The sequence below is a fragment of the Mustela nigripes genome, chromosome 1 (assembly GCF_022355385.1).
Source record: "Mustela nigripes isolate SB6536 chromosome 1, MUSNIG.SB6536, whole genome shotgun sequence".
In the NCBI taxonomy this organism is placed as follows: Eukaryota; Metazoa; Chordata; class Mammalia; order Carnivora; family Mustelidae; genus Mustela; species Mustela nigripes.
The window spans coordinates 206,810,714-206,831,597 of record NC_081557.1 but is presented as its reverse complement, the minus strand read 5'-3'; the positions used below and the strand labels follow the sequence as shown (position 1 = coordinate 206,831,597).

General features: G+C 57.1%; 1 protein-coding gene across 3 annotated transcripts in view; it reads left to right on the top strand.

Moving 5' to 3' along the window:
* WFS1 (wolframin ER transmembrane glycoprotein) overlaps window positions 1-13,701 on the top strand; it is a 30,180-nt gene extending 16,479 nt beyond the window's left edge. For all 3 annotated transcript variants that reach the window (XM_059380522.1, XM_059380539.1, XM_059380531.1), the window contains 5 exons: window positions 223-367; window positions 2,191-2,361; window positions 3,845-3,925; window positions 6,466-6,611; window positions 11,217-13,701. In XM_059380522.1, coding sequence (XP_059236505.1) covers window positions 223-367; window positions 2,191-2,361; window positions 3,845-3,925; window positions 6,466-6,611; window positions 11,217-13,025 — 2,352 coding nt within the window. In that variant the 3' untranslated portion in view covers window positions 13,026-13,701. The remainder of the gene's footprint in view (window positions 1-222; window positions 368-2,190; window positions 2,362-3,844; window positions 3,926-6,465; window positions 6,612-11,216) is intronic.
* The last annotated feature ends 7,183 nt before the right edge of the window (window positions 13,702-20,884 follow it).

Genomic DNA, 20,884 nt, shown 5'->3' with positions numbered 1-20,884 from the left:
GAGGGCAGATGCCCCAGGGGCCCCAGTCCCACCCCCTGTCTTCCTGGCCTGGGCGAGCCGGGTTGGGGAGGCAGGCTGGCCAGGAGGACAGAGCAGGAGAGGGTCGGGAAGCCCCAGTTTGCCTGGCTCTGGGGAGCAGGTCAGGATCAGGATGCAGAGCAGGAGCCCTGATGCAGCACACGGGGTGCCGCGGAATGTGGCTTGACTGGGTTCTTGCTGCAGGTGGGGAAACACTACCTGCAGCTCGCCGGTGACGCAGATGAGGAGCTGAACAACTGCACCGCTGTGGGCTGGCTGATCCTTGCCGCGAAGCAGGGCCGGCGCGAGGCTGTCAAGCTTCTTCGTCGGTGCCTGGCAGACAGGAAAGGTGGGTCCACAGGAGGCTTGGGCAGGTGGGTCTGAGGGAGGCTTGGGGCAGGCACAGCCCCTGAGGGACATGCACTGCTTGCTAAATCGGCAGGTGTAAATTTCTGTTCCACTGTGGTTTTGTTCCAAAGACATTGTTTCCAGAATATGACATGGGATGTTCAGCTGGTAAAGCCACTGTCATCCTCTTCGGTCTGTGTTGGTCTGTCGGTAGATCCCTTCTGGGTTCTAATCCAGATCAAGGAGTGCATCGTAGAGCCTATGGACAGTCAGCTTCAACAGGGTACAGTAGGACAATGTGACAGTAGCGCAAGGTCAGGATGGAACTTCTGGGGCTGACTTTGCATCCAGTCTGGGCTGAACGGCTGGGGGACCATAGGCCAGTGAAGACCTGCCCAGGTGCGATAGCTGCCAGGAAGCGAACGGGTGTGGGGACCAGTGAGACATAGCCTGGCCACACGCGGTCACTTACTCCATTATCCTGCGGCCATGGAGCAGTGTGCTTCTGGAAGTTTCAGACCTCAGAGAAAAATGGAAGCCTGTAGCGTGTGTTATAAAGTATTTTTTTAATGATTTTCTCCAGATGGTGGAAGTGTTTTATGGATATTATATAAAACTTGGAATGTATAGAAAACAAAGATACAAATTACCTATAACCTTGAAACCCAGAGAAATGCTCTATAGTTTCAAGTGTTTTTTTTTTTTCTGGTTTTGTATCAGAATGTTTTTAAGAGTTATGTATTATATAGAATCTTCTTTTTTTTTGGAAATGGGACTGATGCCATTGGAAACACAGAATTGAGGCTTTCTGTCCGCCAGGATTTCTCACCAGTCCACCCTGGGAGGTGCACTGACACGCCGGCGGGGGCGTGTCAGTGCACCCACACCCAGCAGTTCCCACAGGCCAGGAGGGAGCCCGGTCAGGACCAGGCCTGAGGACGTGTGCTGCAGAGGGCCATGGGGGGCCCTGTGTGCCCTGTACCGCCCCCACCCCTTTTTCACACCGAGTGCTTCCTGATCTTGAGAGAAATGTGTGCTCAGGTGGAAAATTTGGAAGATGTTTAGAAGGAAGAAAAAAATTCTGTCCCCCCTCCATCTCATGTCTTACTGCCCTTGGTTGGCGGGGCGGGGAGGGGGGTGGGTGGGTGGGTGCTAATGACCCTGACAGTGGAGTTGAAGGGAGAAAGATGGCCGTAGGCCAGCCTGTGAAACCTGTGCCCATCTCTCTCCATGGAGAGTCTCCATCTCCCTGGGAAAGGGCCGGTGGTGCAGGAACCGGATTTCCCAGCTGCCTCAGGAGGGGCAGCACCCAGGCTGATAACTGTGGTTACCGGTCTCTGACTCCCATGGTTCCCTGTCGCTCTGCCTGTCTCTGACTTCCCGGCCTGGGGCTGGCCAGGACGCCCCTGTGCCTTGGCTTCCCATCTATAAATGAGGGAGAGCCGTTCCTATTCCTGAGGGTGCTGGTGAGGAGGAAATTGGACAGGGAAGTGGGCCAGGAGCACAAGAAGGTCTAGCACATGCCTGCCTGGGGGGTCGCTGGGAGAGGCCTACCAGGAGCATGGCAAGGGCCCCGGCATGTGCTCGCCCACAGACTCACCCCGGGGCGGGTCCACTGAAGAACCAGGCTGAGCTCCGATCTGGAGTGTGGGTCCTAGCAGGGTTTTTGGCGAGATGTCATTTTGGGGCAGATGTCTCTTCCTGCCCTGGTGACCCGAGGAGTCCCCTCCCAGGCCCCTGCAGGCGGAGCTGGTCAGCACTCGGAGCATCGCCAGTGGCACCCAGGCAGGCGGGAGGAAACCAGCAATGCCTCTTGTCTTGTAGGCATCACTTCTGAGAACGAGCAGGAGGTGAAGCAGCTCTCCTCCGAGACGGACCTGGAGCGGGCCGTGCGCAAGGCGGCCCTGGTCATGTACTGGAAGCTCAACCCCAAGAAGAAGAAGCAGGTGGCTGTGTCAGAGCTGCTGGAGAATGTCGGTCAGGTCAATGAGCACGGTACGAGAGCCTTTTGGGCCCCGGGCCTTCCCCAGGGAGCTCGTGGGCTTCTCTGGGGGAGTTCTGCAGGGCTTCCCTTTGGCAGCCCTGCGGAGACTCCAGGAGATCCCAGGGATCTTTTTGTGTGTCTAGGCCCAGGGAGGGTCCCTCCTGGGGTGTAATCCTGTTCTTGAGGTCTCCTTCCCAAACCCTGCCCGAGCTCTGGTGCAGTCCGCTGGCAGAGCCACAGGTCTTGTCATTTTCAGGGTGTCCTGCTCCTCCTGAAGGGACAGAGCCAGGGGAGAGTAACACAGATGCGGCAGGGACCTGGGTCCCTGAGTCCCCGAGTTTCCAGGAGCACTGAGCTGACTGTGGCTCAGCCAACCTCCCTGAGGCAGGCCTCATCACCGGCCTCTGCAGCCCTCCCTCAGCCTTCTGAGCCACAGCCAGCCCGAAGGACAGATGGGGCAGAAGAATGGGCGTCCCCAACTGGGTGCAGCCTCTCTATCGCCCTGGGGCCAACCTGACCTTTCCTCCCCATTACTGGAGGAGCACCTGCTTCCCTCTGTTCAGGTGTGATTTCTGCCCAGGACTGCACCCAGCCCTCTCAGGTCCACCAGGGCTGGGGCCCTCCGCCCACACAGTAGAGCAGCAGAGAAGGCTGTGGGGTGAACAATGTGCCCTTCTCCTGTAGTTTCCCGGTAGGACCCCTGCTGACTAGAGCCTCCAGGCACTAGCCTGCTGTCTGGGCCAGGGCTGGGACAGGGCTGGGAAGACTATGTGCTGGGGTCAGTGGAGGTGTCCATGAGGCCTGGGTCGTGGAGGGCAGCACCCCGGAGAGCCATGCTTGAAGTGGTGAGCTCAGGGCTGCCCCTGGGAGCCCCAGAGCCCCCGCAGTGACACAGAGCAGCCCCTACTTGCTGTCCCCCAAAACCAGGCCACTTCCATGGCCCTCAGTCTCTCTGGGTCACAGCGCCTCTTCCCTCGTGTTGCCTCACTCCTGCCTGACCTGACCCCGCAAAGGCACGTTTGCTGGAAGACTTGAATGCTCGATGGATTGGGGGTGTAGCAGGGGGTAGATGTTGACAAAAGGGCAGAATATTTTAGTCCAGGCTCAGCACTCAGCTGTGAACAGACTCGTTGTGGAGCCCCTTCCAGTACCAGGGCTGGGGAGATAGGGAAGGCCTGGCCTCCGGAGAGCTCAGTCTTTCCCAGAGGAAAATCCTGCCAAGCACAATGCCAGAAGAGATGCCTGGGGATAAGTTGTGCTGATCAGAAACTGATGTATCTGTTGCCCTGGCTGCGTTGGTAGAGGGGACAGCTGTACCCAGCGGGGGCCGAGAGGTGGCTGTTGCTGTCCCCATCAGAGGCTGCGTGGAGGCCCCAGGCCCTGTGGTCCCCAGAGTTGAGGGATGCCACATGAGCACATGTACCAGTTTCTAGAATGCTACAGAGCATGCTGAAACAGCCTGCTTTGATTCTTTCTCTGCTCTGTCCTCTACAGATGGAGGGGCACAGCCAGGCCCAGTCCCCAAGTCCCTACAGAAGCAGAGGCGGGTGCTGGAGCGCTTGGTTAGCAGTGAATGTGAGTATGGTCTCCCATCCTGCACCCGTGACCCCCTTTGACCAAGCCATTATGCCCAGCACCCTGGGTACCATGTCTACTCCTGGCTGTAAAGTCCGGGCATGGGGCTGTCTGTGTTCTGGGCAGTGGGATCTGGAGCCTGCCCAGTAGGAGCTCACGGTATGAGGGAAAACAGACATAGGACAGGACAGTAGGACAGTCCTCACAGGACAGAGAGACGGGGGTGGTGTGGGACTGCATCCACATGCCTGAGCAGGTCAGCAAGTGTGAGGAGGCAGTCAGCCCCTGAAGGGCAAGGGGAGGGAACTGCACCCAAAGGCCCAGTGAGGGGGCACCCAACAGGGAGTATGGGGACTCCCAGAGCATAGGCTGTGGAAGGTGAGGAATGCAGAGTCGGGATGCACGCAGAACTGGGTGCCTTTGGGGCATCCAATTAGGAGAGGTCCTCAATCCATGTGTAGCTGCCCAGCTGCGTGGACAGACTCTTGGTTTTGGTCACCAAGGAGGCAGCAAGAGGGACCTAGGGTCTGCTCCATGCTGACAGGTGGCCCGGCTCCTCCCCTAACTCTGCCACCCTCCTCATGACCTCAGGCAGGCCTGGTTTTCCTCTCTGAGCCTCAGTTTCCCCTTGTGGACAGTGAGGGGAAGATTAGAGGGGCACACATCCCTTCCCACCAGGCTGGTGAGCAGTCAGTCCGTAAAGTGTCGTTGGAGCTCTGGTGATGCCATGAATCCTGAGTCTGGCTTTCCCAGGGCCTCGGGCACGTCGGGGGCACAGATTTACTTTCTTGCTCTGTTCAGGGGATGTAAAGCGGGGTTGGACACTGACATGGAGAGACACCTGTGGCTGGTGGGCGCCAGAGGAATCCAAGGTTCTAGATGGGTTTTAAGTACAGAGGTGCTGGGGGTCTGACTGTGTTTGGGTTGAGAGACGCCTCTGGACAGAAGTCGAGGAGGGCTGGTGCCTCCTGAGGAGGCTCAGCAACGCCTTCTCTGCCCTAGTCCCCTTAGGGTTAACCACTCAGAACGTCCCTGTGCACATGGTAACTGCTAGAAAGTCCTAGAGTCCGGGGGAAGACTGCATACTCTGGGCTCAGAGGGATGGGTCTGAGGCCTCTGGAGGTGAGAGCTGGACAGAGATGTGGCCTTTCCAGGCCTCCGTGATGGGTGTGAATGGTGCCATCCAGGGGTCCCTGCCTGGCTGTCAGCCAGCCGGGCCAGCCTCCCCTAGGGTGCGGGCTCCCGGACCCTCCCCACTGGGACATTCAAAAAGCCTGTAAACATGGGCTTATTCCTCTCACCTCAGGAAAAAAGGTATGAGACCCTCTCTGGACTCCTCACTCCCATAGCAGCCACCCTGTTTCTTTGTTCCCCTTGCTAACAAAGCTGGAGGGGGGCATCTGCAGTCACCATCTTGGCTCCCCTCCCCACCCCCTCGTCATCCCACCAGAATGGCTCTGTCCAAGGCACCGGTGACCCATCCTCAGACACCGCTGTGTCCACACTGCAGGCCTTGGTGGCCAGTCTCATGGTCTCAGGCCACCAAATGCACAGCCTGGCCCAGGCCACTGGGCCCTGTCTTCACCGGCTCTCTCATATCAGCTCAAGCCACACGTATCCACCTGCCACTGCCATCTGTGCAGGACCTGCCCCAGGCTACCCCATCTCATGGTGGCCTGTGGTCCGGGTGCAGCCCTGGATGCCTTCCAACCCCCCATGTTAGCACACAGCCCCTTACCTGCATCCCACCCTCTCCCGGGGTGCTCGCCTCATTCCTGACACGGTTCCCTCTGCTCTTGCTGCTGCTTATTGATTTCTTCTGACGATCAGCTTTGGTTCCAGTTTCCCTAGTGCCCCCAGTGCCCAGAACACAGCCTCTGCACAGGCGGCCCCAGCAATGCGTGGTGAGTGACAGCTGCCCCGCAGCTGGCAGCCCGCTTATGATGTGATTGCTGTGTTAATTCGCTCACCGTATCTCCCCAGCTGCCCTCTGCCTGGAGGACAGTTTTGACATGGAAATGACCGTGGTGAGCAGCCGGCCTCGTCTGGCCTTGTTGAGCATGACCTCACTAGCCCAGGAGCCCAGCCTGGGGCACACGCTGGGTTCATGCACAGATCCCAGGCGTTGCCAGTGCTAGGGCCAGGTCTCTGGCACGTGGTTGGCCCTCGGTGGCTGCATACTGAGTGGAGGGGTCAGTAAGTGGTGGGGCTGTAGGGCGGCCGTCAGCAAGGCTGTGAGAAGCCAGGGCTGAAGGACGGGGCAGGAAGGTGGCTGCCAGTTCTGCTCAGGCAGACCCTGGGCTTGAGTGCTGAGGAGAGGGAAGTTCAGGGGAGGGACAGCATGTCACCAAGGAGAAGAGGTGGGATGAAGGCCGTCCCACCTCTTTTCCCTGCGGCTATCTTTGCCCACTGGTCTGTCCTGGACAGAGAGCCGCTTCCTCCCGAGCCTGCTTGGCCTCCCTCTCCACTGGGCCCCAGCCACCTTCGCTGCCTGGCGTGGCTACGTGGGGTGACCTTGTGCCCCTCTCTGTTTGGCCCAGCTAAGAGCTACATAGCGCTGGACGACTTTGTGGAGATCACCAAGAAGTATGCCAAAGGCGTCATTCCTGCCAACCTGTTCCTGCAGGACGATGATGACGATGAGCTGGCGGGCAAGAGCCCCGAGGACCTGCCCCTGCGCCTGAAGGTGAGTGCGCTGGAGGGCTCTGACCACTAGGGCCCCCACCTGCCCTTCCACATGCCGTGGTGCTCTCCGGAGGGGTATATGGGAGGCCCCAGTGTGACATGGGAGCCTTTGGGACTGCACAGCTTGTCGGGGGAGGCGCACTCTGTACGGATGGTCCCTGTGGTCATTTGCTCACCACACCTCCCCAGACTTCCCTCCCTCTGCCTGGAGAACAGGATGTGTTCTCCCAAATGGGGCCTTTTGTGGGCATTCAGGCTCCAAACCCAAGGGCACTGTCGAGGGCGGGCATACTCAGGAGTGACGGGTGAGCCTTCCTGGGCAAAGTGCTCCGGGTGGCAGGGTGCCACACGCTGGAGTCTGACTTTCACTTAGACTTTGTCATTTTGAAAAATGATCCATTTACAGCACAGAATGGAGGTTGGTTTCTCAAAGATGCCTTCCCCCAAAAGCAAAGTGCTAATGTTGGGAGACCGCGAGGATCCTGCCAGGGTAGCTGTTCACCTAGATCTGCGGGGGCGAGGAAGGCACGGCAAGCTGTAGGAAGGGAGGCAGCCTGGTCCCGCCGGCGGCCAGCAAGCAGCAGTAGCAGTGAGGAATGAGGGCACACAAACAAGTCTGGAAAGCCAGGGATGGTGGGTCATGGCCCTGCTGTGACAGCACTCACTCTCGGTTCCATGGTTGAGACTTACAGTGCAGGTGGTCACCGTGGGCCATGCCACGCTCTCACGGGTTCCCCACATCAGCTCTCCCACCTTGCAGAGTGCACCCTGATTTCCTCAAGTGTGGCTGCCTGACCCAGGCAGGTCTGTCTACACGAGGGGCCCCGAGCAGATAAATCATCATGAGGCCCATGGCGTTAGTCGTCTAAGAGGCCCTTGTTCTGAGCTGAACGTGTATGAGCAGGAGCGTGTGTGGACCACCATCAGTGATACAGATGGGCAGGGGATGGCCCGGCCACCAGCGGGCAGGAGTGGCAGGGACAGGAAGTGTGCCAAAGTCCCCCCAGTGGAGGCAGCTCGGTATAGCCCTTCCTGGGAGCCTGGCTATGGAGGCTCAGATCAGGCACCCTCCAGGTAGGGAGGCTGACACAGAAATGGTGCATGGAGATGCCACAACCCAGGGTGGCAGGCATGGAGGCCTCACTCAGGACCCAGGGTTGAGGGATCCCCCGAGGACAGGGGCTACGTCCAGGATGAAGTTCTCAGCCACAGGCTGAGAGGACCCAGGAGCTTGACCAAGGGAGCTCACAACTTTATTGCAGGTCCTCTCGGACAGGCCTGGGCTAAGTGTGTTCACAGACGGATGCTGTTAGTTTCCCTAGAAATGCGAGAGAAGGAGGGTGGAGTGCTTGCCATGGTTCTTGGCCAAGAGGAGGCCAACGAGGGTCAAAGGTGAAGGGGTGAGTCTGGGGAACTGCAGGCAGGTTGTGTGGTGGGGCTTGGTTGCTAACAGTGCCTGCTTTCAAGGCAGCCTGGTTGGGATGGTGAATTATGTCACCCTTCTTACAGGTGACAAGCTCAGTGCTGTCAAAACTTCTGAGAGTCCTTTTTGGGAAAGAGATTTAAAGTATTCTAACAAGAAGTACACGGGGCTCTATTTTCTTTTAGTTTCTGAAGTTGTCAGAGTACTTTGATGCCTTTTCAGTTTGTCTTGTTAAAAGGCTTTTGTGAAAAAGAGATGATGACTCCTGGCAGGCGTCTCTAAAACCCAAGGCTGTTTCAGCTTTTCGGAGCAGGAGGGAGGGCACACGCTCTGTCTTCCTGCCCCCGTGAAGTACTAGGTGCCTCTGAGCGGCCGGGACTCCCACGGGCACCTCCAGACTCCAAGCCCCGCGCTGCTGCAGACTTTTGTGGCAGATGAAGCCCTCACGAGAGTCAATTTAGTAATATTTAAAAATCCACAGTTTCACTCTGAATCATCAGGAAGGCTGCCATGTGCACACTGTCACTTGGGTCTGAGCCGAGTCAGGTTGAGATGCTGCAACTGCCTGGTTACAGATGCTGTCCTATCATAGAAGTGATCCCTTGCTTGTTTTTTTAAAAATTTCTTTCCTGCTCAGGGAATAGCTTGTTTCAATTTGTTGGGTTTGTTCTACAGAAAAGATTTTCCGTTTCCCAGTTGGGTGGGCCCCAGGAGTAGGGCTTGGGTGGAAGCAACCAGGGGCTGAGTTGGGGCCCTGAAAGGAAGGGACTCCCTGGTCCTAGTAGCCCAGGGACTTCAGTGTGCAGGCAGAGGCCAGACACCATTGGACACTGTATTCGAGAAGCTTCGTTGTGTTTATTTTTTATTCAATTAATTAACATATACTGTATTACTAGTTTCAGAGATGAAGTTCAGTCCTTCATCAGTCTTATGTAACACCCAGTCCTCATCACTTCACCTGTCCTCCTTAATGCCCGTCCCCTAGGTACCCTAGCCCTCCCTCCAGCAACCTTGTTTCCTAGAGTTAAAAGTCTCCTATGGTTTGTCTCCCTCTCTGATTTCCTCTTATTTTTTTTCCCTCCTTTCCCCTATGCTCTTTTTTTTTTTTTTGTCTGTTTTGTTTGTTTTGTTTGTTAAATTCCATCTATGAGTAAAATCCTGTGATAATGATCTTTCTCTGATTCACCTACTTTGCTTAGCATAATATCCTCTAGTTCCATCCAGATTTCTTTTTCTTTTTCTTTTTTTTTTTTTTTTGAGAAGCTTCATTGTCTTTTCAAGTTCCTCTCTGCCCCTCTCTGTGGCCTCACAGTCTCAAAGAAGAGGTGTGAATGGTTCAGGAGGTGAAGGGAGAATAGAATCCTTGGTTTTCAGGCACAGGCTGCTTGTATAGAGGAGGGCGGAAAGCTAAACAGCCCCAGGGGACACCTGTGGTCTGTCCTGCCACTGGCTGGGGCTGCCTCGTCGAGGATTAGCTGCACACAGGCGGGTTCTGGCTCTGTGTCTGTGTCAGAGGGGCTCTCCTGGGGGAAGCCTGGAGGAGTCTGCTCACAGCTGCTCCCACTCCAGAGCAGGAGCACATACCGACACTTGCTAGGGCCCATCCAGGTCCCGTGGGAGGGTGGTCCTGCGCTCAGGGCAGGTCACTGGCACCCCTGAGCTGGGAGGTCAATCATTCACTTCCTTTCTTGTTCTAGAACAAGGGTAAGTGGGCTGTCACAAATGTGTAAGAGGGAACGCAGCTCTTCACACATGTACGTGTGTGTTTATATGAATAGACAGTGTGCACATACATGTTCCCTAATATCCCAACTCGCATGTGAGCCAGGCGCCCTCACATCTGTGGAAGGTGCACTATCCTGTTGCTTCCAGGTCCTTCTGAGCTGACAGCCAAGGCTCTTGAACAAAGACAGCTGCATCCGGGTGTGATCACTCAGTTGTGCTCCCCCAGGGTCCACCTTGTTGGCCGGGTTCATGCTCTAGCCAGGCAGACGAGGCAGAGGCTGTGCTGCCGACCTCACTGGGCGGCGGTGGGCATCCCCCCCACCTCCGAGGGTCTCTGGGCAGCAGGCAGGCTTCCCTACCCCCACAAGTGGGTATCTCGTGAGGTCAGGGGTCCACGCGTTTGCCCCTCCAGACACGCCCGGACACATGGCCTCCCCCACGCCATACCATCTGAGCGCCAGCACCTCCAGCCCCTCTCTCATTTCCCTGTGCCCTGGCCCGGTGGACACCTTGGGGAGTTGTGCATAGGTGTGGAGTCCAGCCCCAGGGGGCAGAATCAGCCCCCTGCCTCCTCCCTTGGCTGCCCCCTTACTCACCAACCTTATGTCCCTCATTTGTCCTTTGCTGTGTGAAGTCTGGGGGTCAGCCTGCCCTTCACACTGGGTGCAGACTGCAGGAGCGACCGTGGTGAGGGGGGTGTCCATTCTGAGCAGCACAGGTGTGTGGAGTGGGTGGTAGCAGGCAGCTGCTTTTTGGGGTCCCCTGCCACGAGCGAGCACGTCTCCTTGGCCCCTTACAGGTGAATCATCTCCATTTCGTTATGACAGGACAGGCAGTCCCAGTTCATGTTTGCACAGAGCTCTCATTCTGGGCTCCCTGTATCTGCTGCTGCTCCTGGGACTGTTCAGAGAGCCCTTCATGGGTTTGAAAGTATCAGTTTCTCTACCTTTAGAGGATGGGAGTGGGGGGGAGCAAGGCTCAGCCAGGCAGCCTCTGCCGCGGGGGTGGCCAGGTCACAAGCCCCACCCCCACACTGGCAGCCAGGGCTCCGGTCTCCATCAGCGAGGCTGGATGGGAAGGGCACAGGGGAACCAGGTGCTTTCCTCTAGGTACCTGAGGTCTGGAAGGGGACACTAGTTTGCAGGAGTCTAGAAACTCTGGCAGAAGTTTGGGACGAGAGGGGAGCCAGGGGCTGGACTCCAGGGGCCCAGAGGAGAGGAGCCAGGACCTGCAGGACTGGGTGGGATCGAGGGAAGGTCTGTCCGGACCACAGAGCCTGGGGAAGATGTGACCGTGTGCAGAGGGTGTTGACATAGGAAGGATCCGCTGGGACAAAGGATCCAGGGTGAGCTGTTTGCTTCAAGCATTGCTCAGGTGGCTGGCAGGGTATTGAGGACGGCATTGGGGCTCCTGTGCTGACTTCCTTCCAATGTCCATCTTTGCGTCCACCCCCACCAGGTGGTCAAATACCCCTTGCACGCCGTCATAGAGATCAAAGAGTACCTGATCGACATGGCGTCCCGGGCAGGCGTGCACTGGCTGTCGACCATCGTCCCCACCCACCACATCAACGCCCTCATCTTCTTCTTCATCATTAGCAACCTGACCATCGACTTCTTCGCCCTCTTTATTCCCCTGGTCGTCTTCTACCTGTCCTTCATCTCCATGGTGATCTGTACACTCAAGGTGTTCCAGGACAGCCGGGCCTGGGAGAGCTTCCGCACCCTCACGGGCCTGCTCCTGCGCTTCGAGCCCAACCTGGACGTGGAGCAGGCGGAGGTAAACTTCGGCTGGAACCACCTGGAGCCGTACCTCCACTTCCTGCTGTCCGTCGCCTTCGTCATCTTCTCCTTCCCCCTTGCCAGCAAGGACTACATTCCCTGCTCAGAGCTGGCCGTTGTGTCCGTCTTCTTCACGGCCACCAGCTACATGAGCCTGAGCACCTCCGCTGAGCCCTATACCAGGAGGGCCCTGGTGACCGAGGTGGCCGCTGGCCTGCTCTCCCTGCTGCCCACGCTACCCTTCAACCTGCACTCCCTGAAGCTACTGGGCCAGACCTTCCTCACCGTACCCCTCGGCCCCCTCATCGTCCTGAACGTCAGCCTCCCCTGCCTGCTCTATGTCTACTTGCTGTACCTCTTCTTCCGCATGGCACAGCTGAGGAACTTCAAGGGCACCTACTGCTACCTGGTGCCCTATCTGGTCTGCTTCATGTGGTGCGAGCTGAGCGTGGTCATCCTGCTCGAGTCCACCGGCCTGGGGCTGATCCGTGCCTCCATAGGCTACTGCCTCTTCCTGTTCGCTCTCCCGATCCTGGTGGCCGGCCTGGTGCTGGTGGGTGTGGTGCAGTTCGCCCGCTGGTTCCTGGCCCTGGAGCTCACCAAGATCGCTGTTGCTGTGCTGGTGTGTAGCGTGCCCCTGCTGGTCCGCTGGTGGACCAAGGCCAACTTCTCGGTGCTGGGGATGGTCAAGTCCCTGACGCGCAGCTCCATCGTCAAGCTCATCCTGGTGTGGCTCACGGCTATTGTGCTCTTCTGCTGGTTCTATGTGTACCGCTCGGAGGGCATGAAGGTATACAACTCCACGCTGACCTGGCCGCAGTACAGCTTCCTGTGTGGGCCCCGGGCCTGGAAGGAGACAAACATGGCCCGCACGCAGATTCTGTGCAGCCACCTGGAGGGCCACCGGGTCACATGGACGGGCCGCTTCAAGTACGTGCGTGTCACGGAGATCGACAACAGCGCCGAGGCAGCCATCAACATGCTGCCATTCTTCGTGGGTGACTGGCTGCGCTGCCTCTACGGCGATGCCTACCCGGCCTGCAGCCCCAGCAGTGGCCCTACAGCTGAGGAGGAGCTCTGCCGCCTCAAGCGCCTGGCCAAGCACCCCTGTCATATCAAGAAGTTCGACCGCTACAAGTTCGAGATCACAGTGGGCATGCCGTTCAGCAGCACCAACGGCTCCCGCGGCCCGGAGGAGGAGGATGTGACCAAGGACATCGTGCTGCGGGCCAGCGGCGAGTTCAAGGACGTGCTGCTCGGCCTGCGCCAGGGCAGCCTCATTGAGTTCAGCACTGTCCTCGAGGGCCGCCTGGGTAGCAAGTGGCCTGTCTTCGAGCTCAAGGCCATCAGCTGCCTCAACTGCATGGCCCAGCTGTCACCGGCGCAGCGGCACGTGAAGATCGAGCGCGACTGGCGCAGCACCGTGCATGGCGCAGTCAAGTTCGCCTTCGACTTCTTCTTCTTCCCGTTCCTGTCGGCGGTGTGAGGGCGTGCCACCCCGCCCCCCCAAATGAAGAGCTGTCCATGCATGTCCCTGTCAGGACCTGACCCTTGCGTGGCCCCCCTAGCCTGACGGCACGACACCGACGCTGAGTGTGTGTGTGTGCGCAGATGGCATGCTTGGAGACTGCATCACGTGCCTCTGCTCACACCCCCGGCGTCGTGGGAGAGTGCATGCCCGGGGTCCGGCCATGGTCCCAGCCCCAAAGAGCACTTTACAGGTGAGCTGCTCTCCGCACCCCCTTCCAAGTTCCCTGGCCTTGTTCCCATTTGTGTTGGGTTTGTTTTTTAAAGAACCGCATGTGCTGTTGTATGAAGTCCGTGAGGCATTTCTCATTGGGTCACAGCTAAGCCTTGACCACTGTCAGCCAATCCGGGGCCAATGCAGGTCCAAGAGCCTGCACGTGAGGCTGTGGGAGGTGGCGGCTCTGGGCAGAGCATGTTCATGCGGAGCTCTGGGCCCCACGGCTGCCTGGCAGCTCTCTTGTTGGTGCGTGTGGGTGAGTGGATGAGGGTCTTGAGGCATCAACCAGCACTAGGAAATGAGAAGAAACTAGAGAGTTCCTTCCTGGCCCTTGGAAAAGCTTGGCCTATGTTCAGTACTGGGAAGCTGAAAGTGAAGGTCCTCACAGAGCCAAAATAAAAACATTTCTTGAAGTCTACTGTTTCTCTCTTTTCTTTACTAAAGAAAAACTTTTGTCTACACCAGCACCAAACTCACTAAAGTGAGTTACAAAGAGCAGAACTGACATTCTCAATAGCTGACACCTACCCCCCACCGCCCACCCCCATCAGGGTGGAGACCCTGGTGCCCCTTCCTGCCCTCCCCTCCTCCATGGACAGCCACTGTTGCCCATGGCTGTCCAGCTGTGCAGCAGGTCTTATGGGGGAGCCCATGTGGTCCAGTGACCGTGAGACTCAGGTCACCGATCGGATGGCACACACGTGGTTCCCCATGGTTTGGAGCAATCACTCCACGGGCAAGAAGTCTGGAGCCATCTTCTGGGTCCAGGGATGTATGATGACAATGCCACAGAAATACAACTGGAGTTTGAGCCACATGGGTGTGCTAGAGCAGCTTGGGTCCCTCTGTGAACATAGTGCCCCTTGGATAGTGACCTGAGTCTGAGTCCCTCCGGGGTGACATTGACGCCAAAGCCACCAGCCCGCCCCTCCCTAGTGGGCGGACCCCTGGTGAGCAGTGGGTCTGCCAGAGCTCAGGAAACCTGGAATCCTTCCTACATGCCTTCTGTGATTTGGAGACCTTGCACTGACCATTCTGGGGGTGGCTGCCTGTGTTTTCTGTGGACGTGGCCCATCTGGCGGGTAGCAGATTCCATCTGCCTGGAATCCCGCACACTGGGAGTGCTTGAAGGCTGGCATCCCTCTGTGCCCAGTTTGCCCCCCAGGGTTTCTTCCCTGGGCTTCCTTCTCTGGGTGGTGAGAGGAGGTGAAAGGTGAGCCCATCCCCCTCTCTGCTCCCACAGATTTGCGAGGCTACAGAATGAATTCACAGTGTGACTTTGCCTCCCAAAGGTACGGAGAGGGGAGAACGCGGTGACAGCATGTGATCCTTTCACTCGGATGGGAGACGGGGGATACACAGGGACAATCCTGATGCATGGAGGGGAAGACAGATTCAGAAATGGGGCACACTGCACACTAGCTGTGGGGCAAGGGTTGCACTGAGATCTGTCCTTTGGGCCACCACGCTGCCACTCAGCCCCCAGCAGAGCCACCTGACCCGTGCAGGGGAGACACGGTCTTGGGGATCACCCCGGATTGGGAGTTGGACACCAGACCTAGTGCCTCCATCACAAACCCCTGCATAACCGGCCGTCCGTTTGGTCCCCGTCACCGGGCCTGTGCCCCGATCTGCAGAACAGTCTGGGCTAGGTCCATGGTTTCCAAAACTTAGCCATGAAACACTTTCTCAACTAAATGTACAGAACTCCAACCCCTAGAGTGAAGAAGGTGCTGTTTATAAGTTCATTTGCAACGTTCACGGCAGGTGGGATTGGGAGCCCCACCACCTGCGTGGATCCCACTCCCGTGTCTTCCCAGCTGTCTGACCTTGGGAAAGTTCAAGCTTTCCAGGCCTGTACCTGTGGACCCTCACTGCATGACCTGTAAAGCCCCTTCTAGCGTTTTAAAAACTCACACTTGGGGTGCTGGGATGGCTCAGTTGATTGAGTCTGACTCTTGGTTTTGGCTTAGGTCATGATCTCAGGGTCCTGGGATTAAGCCCTGAGCTGGGCAAGTTGCTCAGCACTGGGTTGGGTTGTCCTTTCTCTGCTCCTCCCCCTGCTCTCTTGCTCTCCCTCATTTAAAACAACAACCACAGCCCCTCCCACTTTGCTTAAATAACCATGTTTAGATTGGGACTGATCGAGTGGGCCTGGCGTCAGGATGACCTGCCCACAGCCCGCCTGCTCCAGGCACCCCAGAACACAGTCCCACCTTCCCTCCTACATCACAGGTTTAATTCCTCATGGCTACACGTTGAGAAAAGCTTGGCCGATACCTAAAACACTCCTTATTTAACTTAAGTAACGAGCCTTGAATGTACTTGTTGCCACCCACGAGCAAATGTTTATTGCACTGTGAGGTTGAGCAGACGCTATAATTCCACAGTCTGAGCCAAGCCCAGGTCCCACCCCCCAGGAAAGTCACGCAGGTCGGATGTGAGTGGCCCTGATTCCGTCAGACTGTCCCCCTGGTTTCAGGCACAACCTGGGGTGAGATCAGGGTCAGGAGGCTCCGGGAGTACAAGGGGCACCCCAATTCTGATAGCAAGGGAGGGACTGGAATTGGAGAGGTCAGAGGACTACACATCATTCAGGGCACCCACTGGAAGGTGTCAGGCGTGGGCCCCGGAGGTCATGGCTTCCCAGACACAGCTGCAGGTCCGGAGGCCAGGAGGGAAGGGCGCCTGGGTCCTTCAGGTGGCTGGGATGCCCTCTTGGCTCCAAAGCCAGGGCCGATGAAGATGCTGAAAGGTCGTCCCCCGCTTCTCCACCTCACCTGGCCGGCTGTGAGCTGTTTGGTTCCAGACACTTGCTCTGTGGACTGCTTCCAAGGAGCTGTAACCATCAGTATGTCCTTGACCCCCATGATCCCAGGGCTTCCCAGCGTGCTGGCTGTCCTGCTTTCCTGTGGATAACCAGGCTGCGGCCCCATGGCCCAGGACCAGATGTCAGGCTGTGGAAGCATTTGCCGAGCTCACATTGCTATGGACCAAGGGTCCCCCGAGACAGGATTCAGAGCTGGGTTGTGGGTCTGGCACTTCATTCCCATGAAGACACTTGGACTACACAGAGAGGTCCCCCGTAACCCCCCGACATGCCCTATTTCACATAACATCGTTCAGCATCACGGAGCAGGACTCGCCTGACCACACGTGGCTAGGAGGGAGCAGAGCTGGGGTGGGAACCTGGTCCCGCTCTTCCCCCCCGGGGCTACGAAGAAATCACATTGTGCTGGGGCTTAAATTCTCTCTCCACACACCACCCAAAGGGGCTGTCTCTCAGACCTGAGGGGAAAGAACCAGGGGCAGCCAGCAGTTGGTCAACACCATGTCCGGACACCTGCTGGGCACCTGCTGGACCCACGGTCCAGGGCTCTGGGAGCACCAGTGAGGGTCTGTGCTGGGGGTGGTGGTGGGGGTCTGGTCATGCTTCCAGGGACCAACGGCACCGGGAAGCCCTCTCAGAAGACCAACTTGGGTGGCACAAACAACAGGAAGTCCCTTCAGAGTGTCAAGCTAACAGAGGCGGGTCCCCCCAAACAGTAGAGACGGATATGTCTGTGAGTGACAAGCCACGGGCAGCAGGAGCTGGAGTGGGCGCCCCTCCTCCCAGGATCCTTGGAGCTCTTTCCTAGTCCACTTTCTCTTCCTTCTTCACTCTCCTTCCTATCCGGCTTGGAAACACAAGGGCCTATCAGCACCCCGAATCCTCAGGCAGTACAGCACAGCCCAGGGTGGGGAGCCCCGCCGTCCACATTCTGCCTATCTGACATCAGCATCACTGCTGACCCGTGCGGCTTGACCCCCAGGCCTGCGCCTCAGCATTGTGGACCACCTGGCTACCACCAGAACCTGGTGGTCTTTCTTCTGACACCCCGGCCCAGGGATGTTCCTTGGGCCTCGGCTGATGCCCCGATCTCTCTGTTTCTCCTTGAACCCAGCACCTGAGGACTCTGTCCGCTTGTCCTTTTCACTTCCGGCTGCCTCCTCCATTCGGTCGCTGGGGGGCCCTCCCACGTGCTGCCCGTCCCAGGGCCCATTCTCCCCAGCTCCCCCAGCTTGCTGGGAGAAACAAGCTCAGGCTCTTGTTTTTGTTTTTGTTTGTTTTTGAGAGCAAGGAAGGGGTGGGGGGCATGCAAAGGGGGAGGGAAATGGAGAGAAGCAGACTCCTCACTGAGCACAGAGCCTGACACAGGGCTCCATCTCAGGACCCTGAGCTCATGACCTGAGCAGAAAACAAGAGCCAGACACTTAAGTGACCGAGCCACGCAGGGGCACAAGGCCCAGGCTCTTTGATGGTACAGGCCCACCCAAGCAGGAGGGACAGGGTGTCAGAGGTGGGCCAGCGACACGGTCCTGGCACCCACTGCCCTTGGGCAGCAGTCAGGGAACTCCCCACTCCCTGTGCCCACAGGATGGCTCCTGAGACCCCACTCCCAGGTGCTTCCTGCTCTGCTTCGCATCCTTGAAAGGGAGGTTTTTTCCTTCCTTTTTCCAAAACTCCCTGCCACCACCCCAGGTCAGCCACGCAGAGGCTCGTGGCTCTTCCGGCCAGAGCCAAGCTGCATGTCAGGTTCCTGCTCCTCCCTCCTCCTTCCCCCTCTTCCTGGGGCCTCAGCTGCACCTGCCCTCGGGCCAAAGGTCACACCCAGGACCCTAGCCCTGCAGCCCCCACTCCTCCCTGGATCTGCCCCAGAAAGTGGCCATTGTTTGTCCTGAGTGTGTCATTAACCTGTGGGAGAGTCACCAGGTGCTGACACTGCTATCCTGGAAGCAGGCCCATGGGAGCTGGCGACAGTCACACCTTTGGTGGCAGGTCACAGAAATGCCGTGGCTTCTGGCTGACTCCGGCTTCTCTGGGAGTTGTTTGGGCACAAGCCCTGGAGGGAAGGCGCACCATCCCAAATTTCTGCAGACACAACCGCTCTGTGTGCCTCCCCCAAGTCCCCTCCTATGGTGGTGGCACCTGACTTGGAGCCGGACCCGCCGCCACCCGAGAAATAACGCATTTTCCAGTCCATTTCCGGCCACTGGGAGGGATGGGAGCCAACACAGGCAACTTCTGGGCAGCAGCCTCAAGGACAGAGGCACGTTCTGTGTCTGCTGGCTCTTGTCAGCCTTGTGGAGTGAAGCCACCACGGACACTCAGCAGTCACTGGGCTCATGTGGGCCTCATGGGCCATTCTCCTCCTGGCTCTTGGGGGTCACGTGTCCCACAGCAACCCCAGGACCAGAGGGGCAGGTGACACCATCCAGCCACCCACCACCTCCCCATGCTCCCTCCCCCCATCTCTCCCTCATTGAGATTCTTCCTCATTCCCAGCACAGGCACCCACTGCCCCAGTGTCCTCCCAGGGGTGGCAGGGGCTGCAATGAAGGTGGGGGAGGGGTCACAGTCAGAGGGACCAGCACTGATGTCCTTAACGGGCTCCCAGGGAGCTCGGGCTATGGGCTGAGACCACTTCAGCAAAGACTTTCTTCTTGAACTGACACAACCTCCCCGAGCTAGATAACAGTCATTCTCCGTGCTTTGCAGATGAGTAAACTGAGAAGAAGCATGGAGCTGGGGGGTTGGGAGTAACATCCCCAAGGATCCACCACCAAGCCGGGATGTGAGTCCCAGCAGCTGGGCTCCAGTGTCCTGGCTCGGAGCCATAAGGCATCACCGCTGCTCACATAGTGGGTTCTCCAAAGCCCTCCGTCGGGCGAATGATTATGTAGATTTTCGAAAAGAACAGGTGACCCTTCCAAGGTGAAGTTTGCTCTTATTTGGCACATTTATGAACAAGACGATCATCAACCCCTCTCGTAGGCTTTAAAGGGGTTAAACAGACAAGTCACTGCTCCAAACATTCCTATCTATTTTGCATGTTTAGATTTTTTTTTTGCATAATTTTAATCATGGATTCCTTTCCATTTTCACTTTTACTTTTGTCCTAATACTGCCGCTGCTTTTTGCAGATTTCAGTCCCTCCTGAAGTTCATCATGTCAGCTGACTGCATGGGCCCTGTGGGAATGTGAACAGTCTCCAGGTAGAGAGAATGAGACTTTGTGTGGGTATTTTTGGTTTCTTTTTGTTTTTTTGTTTTTTTTTTTTTTTAAAGGACACGACTGTTTGAAATGAATCACTCACGACTTGAGCACGAAAAGCTTTTCTGTTGCTAGGAAACGACCCCATAGCTGATAAGCCTTTGTTCAAGTTTTCCTCACGTGGTTAACTTCTGCAGGTGGCCCAGAAAGTGGTCTGGGAGAAACAGAAGACTGGGGCACTGGGTCTTTCTTTTCAGGAGTGGTGAAAATCAACTGCCCCCCGCCAAACAGCTTTTAGCTTCCTTCCAACAAAATAGAGATCATTTGCTTGTCCTGTTCTCCAGAAAGGCACTGTTTTCTTATTTAATTAACAGAATAACTTGTCTCTTTAGGACAGTTAAGTTCTCTGATGAGCTTTGTATTTTTTAAAGATTTTGTTAATTTATTTGTTCTATCAAGAGAGACTGAGCAAGCGCAAGAAAGAGAAAGTGGGGGGAGGGACAGAGGGAGAGGGGCAAGCAGACTCCACGCTCAGCACGGAGCTGGACACCGGGCTCGATCCCATGACCCTGAGAGGACAACCAAGCCAAAAGCCAGAGTCGGCTGCTCAGCTGACTGAACCACCCAGACACCCCACTTCTGATGAGCTTTAGAAAGTTCCTATGCTGAATGAATCCTGGCCCGAGGTGCTAATGGCTGGGCCATGGGGTTTGGGAGAGCTCCGGGCGAGGCTAAGGGGCACCTGACCCTGAGAACGCCCAGGAGACCAGCGGTGAGGGGGTCATCTCACCTTCTGCCCTCCCCCTCCACAGGTCTTGCCTAGGAGGCCACTTGGACGCAGGACAAGGGGTGGGGATACAGCCTCTCCCATGAGCCAGACGCAATGATGGTGGCTTTGTGGACATCCGCCCACTTGAGTCTCCCAGAAACCTCTCATGTGGTCGTTACTGTCACCGCTTTATAAATGAACCCTGGGCTCAGAGAAGTGCCGTGGGTTGTTGGGACCCCTGTGGCAGCCAGCTTCCAGATGGCCCCTGGTGACCCCCACCACCTGCCGCAGCTTCTCACCCCATGCCACCAGGATTGGGCTTTGTAACCTATTCAAGGTGGCATGTTAGTGAGTACAGAAAGACTGTGGCTTTCCACGTGGGTGCTGTCTCTCTCCTGGATCAGTCACCCTGGGTGAGTAGATCATGCTGGGAACAGCCTTGGGGAGACCCCCATGCGGCATGGAACCAAAGCCTCCAGCCACGTAAGTGACCCTGGAAACAGAACCTCCATCCCAGTACGTTCTCAGAGATGAATGATGCTCTGAGCCAGAAACACCCAGCTCGTCGATGCCTGATTCCCAACACTCAGAAACCACGTGAGACCATAAATGCCACTCTTTCAATCTACTACACTGGGGGCCTGTTTGTTGTGCTGCAGTACATAACAGATGCAACCTATATGCTGGTCAGTGATGAGGCTGCGACAAAAGCCCGGCTTGAACCCGGGTCTCCTGGGGCTGCACCCCCAGCTCACCCCGGACCAGCAGCCCTGTCTCTTCCAGAATCTCACCCCCAAG